This window comes from Zeus faber (assembly GCF_960531495.2).
Source record: "Zeus faber genome assembly, chromosome: 14".
NCBI lineage: Eukaryota > Metazoa > Chordata > Actinopteri > Zeiformes > Zeidae > Zeus > Zeus faber.
Genome location: NC_137200.1, coordinates 8,954,885 through 8,958,905, shown reverse-complemented (window position 1 = coordinate 8,958,905; position 4,021 = coordinate 8,954,885). Strand labels below are relative to the sequence as shown.

The 4,021-nt window shown below is 35.8% G+C and overlaps 1 protein-coding gene across 1 annotated transcript; it reads left to right on the top strand.

Moving 5' to 3' along the window:
• myl10 (myosin, light chain 10, regulatory) lies at positions 1-3,655 on the top strand. The gene is made up of 7 exons (XM_080013363.1): positions 1-65; positions 889-978; positions 1,811-1,886; positions 2,303-2,407; positions 2,482-2,560; positions 3,206-3,254; positions 3,415-3,655. The coding sequence occupies exons 1-7, from the start codon at positions 63-65 to the stop codon at positions 3,517-3,519; spliced, it is 507 nt and encodes a 168-aa protein (XP_079869489.1). The 5' UTR covers positions 1-62; the 3' UTR covers positions 3,520-3,655.
• Positions 3,656-4,021: the final 366 nt, after the last annotated feature.

The following is a 4,021-nucleotide window of genomic DNA, read 5'->3' as shown; positions in this document are numbered from 1 at the left end:
AGTAGAAAAAGTGGGACCTTTCAGTGTCCTCTCATGTGATTGGGAGCAGAGACATATTGACAATGGTAAGTCTGCCTTTTTCCTATTTTGACTATTTTTGACTAGTCTTTGGTCCAGGAAGATGGTAGAACTGAGCAAATGTGGCAAAAATCAATATTTGAGGTTTAAGGGAGACACATGTATTGTATTATGGAGGATGGACTTGGTTAGTTGGTCATTTAAGATTTAAACATTCATTCTAATTGATCTCAAGGTTAGTGCCGTAAACCACGGTGCTTTGATGCGTGAAAGAATGTAGGTGGTGATGATCTGATAAGTTACTTTGATTTCATTTGACCTATTTTTGATTGTACATTTATTTATTAATTGACTTATTTATTAATGTATTAACCTTTCTTGTCATATATATGCATATATATATATACATATTTGTCATATTTTATCGATTCTAATTTACTTTTATATGATGTCATAACAGCCACATGCTGTAACTGAAAAAATATAGCAAAAAAAAAACAAAAAAAAAAACGCAATGGAATTTTAGTTACATTTGGTTACAAATATATATTTAAAAAATGTACCCTTGACCCAGTTTTAGATTGGGAGCCACTCATTGAGAACCTCTGAATCGGCCGTGATGAAATCACAGACCCAGTGTTTTCATTTACATATCTTTGTTATTGGCTCAACTTGGAACCGCTTGTGGTTTTGTATAGCAAGTGACATCACTTACAACTACTACGTTTGTTCAATCAGATAAAGCAATTGGATTGCAAATATTATTAACTACTTAATAAGTATAATACATTAATATTGACCTTTAAATGTTTCCGTCCCCATTGTTTGATTTCTCTTTAACTAAACAAACTGTGTGTTTCTCCTCCAAAGTCACCCAAAAAGGCAAAGAAAAAGATGGTGGAGGCCAGTTCCAATGTGTTCAGCATGTTTGAGCAGGCTCAGATCCAGGAATTCAAGGAGGTACTGTAGGTTGGTAGGGAGGAGGAGGATTTGGTTAATTATTTTTTTAAATCCACTTAAAAAAAAGAAAAAACGTAAATTGTGTGTCTTGGTTCAGCCAAAAATGTACAAAATAATGAACAGCAGGCAAGACTTCTCTGACTTCCTTTGTAAACCTTTACTCTTCCATGTCACACTTTTTTACGATGAAATTATCCCACGGCACTACATGACTATCCTGTTAAACACTAAAAACATCAGAAGAATTACAAATAATTTAAATGACTCAGGAGTCTAAAGTGGGCGACTCAAAAACTGAAAATAATCACTGAGGATTAAGTTAAAGAATGATGGAAAACCAGGCTAATTTATTTGGTGTAATTCATATTGAATGTGTATGTGAATGATAGATTTTCTCTTTGCACTCCAACAAAATAAGTAGTTTGGACCCAGAATTCCTGTGAGAATTCCATTCATGACTATACATCCAACCGACTCTTCTGATACTGAAAATCTCTTTTTGCGTGTGACTCTTGAAGAACCAAATAAGAGTACAACCTATTCATCATTACCAATTGTCCTCAACTTGTAATTTGTTCAACTTGTTTTGCAGGAGCTGGTGTTCTGTGTGGAACTGATAAATGAGATTGCAATTTTGATATTGCAACACAAGAACAACTTTTCATTTTTTAAGTGGAATTTGAATTTTTTTTTAGAAACACACTGGCCCATACTAAAAACACTGGCCTATACCATGTGTGCAAACTACCCACTCTGAATGTGATGTGACTTTATATTAAGTTGAGGATAAAACACGCATTCTAAACACGCCCTGTGTGTTACTGTGTGTCAGGCTTTCACCATCATGGATCAGAACAGAGACGGCTTCATTGACAAGAGTGATTTGAGGGACACATATGCTGCTTTAGGTGAGTTTCCTTCCCCATTACCAATTATTAATTGGTAATAAATTAATAATTAATTATTTAGTTTAGTTAATTATATATATATATAATTTAAATGTTTTTATTTATTATTCTCAAAACAAGTTATCACATTTATACTTTTTCTGAAAACACAACTATTTGCATTTGTTAAGTGTATGGACATTTTGGAGACATAATTTTATTTCAGATAATTTCTTACAACTGGAAAAAAGGGAGGAGTAGGAATTGTCTCAAAATGTTGCCTTTTAGGATCCAGAGCTGAAGTGTGTTGTTCTCTTTTAAATGAACCAAACATCACAGTGCTATACAGTATACTTATGATGCTGTTGTGCAGTATCATTTCATACACACAATTCTTGACCATTGAATTGTTTTGTGTTCTGCTTGTTTGTGCACAGGCCGGATCAACGTTGGGAATGATGAGTTGGATGAGATGATGAAGGAGGCCTCAGGCCCAATTAACTTCACCATCTTCCTGGCCATGTTTGGTGAGAAGCTGAAAGGTGAGTTGCACAATTGGAAACATTTTGACCCGTTGCACGAATGCTGTCCCTCTGAAAGCTCTTTCATTGTTTAGGTACTGACCCCGAGGAAACCATTCTCAATGCATTCAAGATCTTTGACCCTGAAGGAAAGGGTGTCCTCAGGGGAGAGGAGTAAGTGTGTGTCAATAATGTTTTAAAAAAGGTTCTACATAAAACATAAGCAAGCACTCTATTTCCTGGTAGGTAGCGAGACATTTCTTTAAAAATTCTTCAAAAATAGCAAGTAATTGTATTGAAATTAAAAAAAAACAAAACTGTGTTAAGTAGCGTTTCATTGTTGCAAATGATCCCCAAATGTTACTCATTCATAATATGACTTATTATTTCCCAATAAGCAGTTAATAATTAGGCTAGCTGGTCATTTGTTTCATACATTTCCACAAAACTCGTACAGGTCCGCGTTTTCCCATTAGCTTAGCTCTTAGCTTTGAAGCGGGTCTGATCGCGCTCCAGGTGTGGGTGTAGTAACTCAAATGGAGAGCGGTTCTAATTCTAGTGTGTCTCAATTAGAATCAAAATCAAAGTACTGAGCCACAAAGTCGAATGGCTTATTTTAGGACATGTTTTTGAAACAGACAACTCCCAACAAAATGACTGGGTTGTCTTATTTCACAGTGTGTGTGTTAGTAGGCCCTAAAAGTGAGTTTTGCATAATGGGTCCCCTTTATATCTGTAAATTCTTTCATTTTAGATAAAAAAAGGCTTCCCAAATGAAATGAACAGAATGTAACACATTATCATTTTCCTGCTTTGTAGTATCAAATACCACCTCATGTCTCAGGCGGACAAGTTTACGGAGGAAGAGGTAATTTTAATTAAATTTTCCAATGTTAAGTCCAGAAAATGCCAATAAAATGACTATTTGGAACCAAACATTCCATGTCCCGATTGGTGACATTTCCCTCAGTTTAACTTGAGCAACATTTGAGGCATTCTAATAAAACCTGCTTTTTTTTTTGTTCTAGGTGAATGAAATGTTCACCAATTTCCCGCTGGATGTTGCTGGCAACCTGGATTACAAGAACCTGTGTTATGTCATCACCCACGGAGAGGACAAGGAGCAGGAGTGAAGGAGTTGATATTATATTACCCATCAGCCATCTGCCACCCCACCTTTTACGCATCCTATCCCTCCAAACAATGATTAAAAATGTTGTTTTATAAAAGATAGAATGAATTAATAAAATATATATATTTCTGCATTTCTACTGTCTACTTACAGACCCTAATTGACAAAATATGCACAGAAATGTATGTTAAAGGATAGATGGGTTTTTCAATAGTAAATACAATTACACGCACACACACACTTCATTCTCTCTCTCTCTCTCTCTCTCTCTCTCTCTCTCTCTCTCTCTCTCTCTCTCTCTCTCTCTCTCTCTCTCTCTGTCTCTCTCTATGTTGCAAGGAGTTGGGCATGTGACTGGGTGCGACTGGTGAGAGCGAGTGGCGCTGACTTTTAGTGTTCTCTTCTGAAACTCCCTAGTTTTCCGTTTCCTGTTTTTTTTTCTACTTCACTTATGTTGTAATTCCATTATTAGTTGTTTTGTGTAGTGAGGTTCTTTTGCCCTC

What these genes read in the sequence shown, in the direction of transcription:
- myl10 (XM_080013363.1), top strand. An exon ending in AGATCCAGGAATTCAAGGAG is followed by an intron (nt 979 to 1,810) that starts GTACTGTAGGTT and finishes ACTGTGTGTCAG; the next exon opens with GCTTTCACCATCATGGATCA. An exon ending in GTTTGGTGAGAAGCTGAAAG is followed by an intron (nt 2,408 to 2,481) that starts GTGAGTTGCACA and finishes TTCATTGTTTAG; the next exon opens with GTACTGACCCCGAGGAAACC.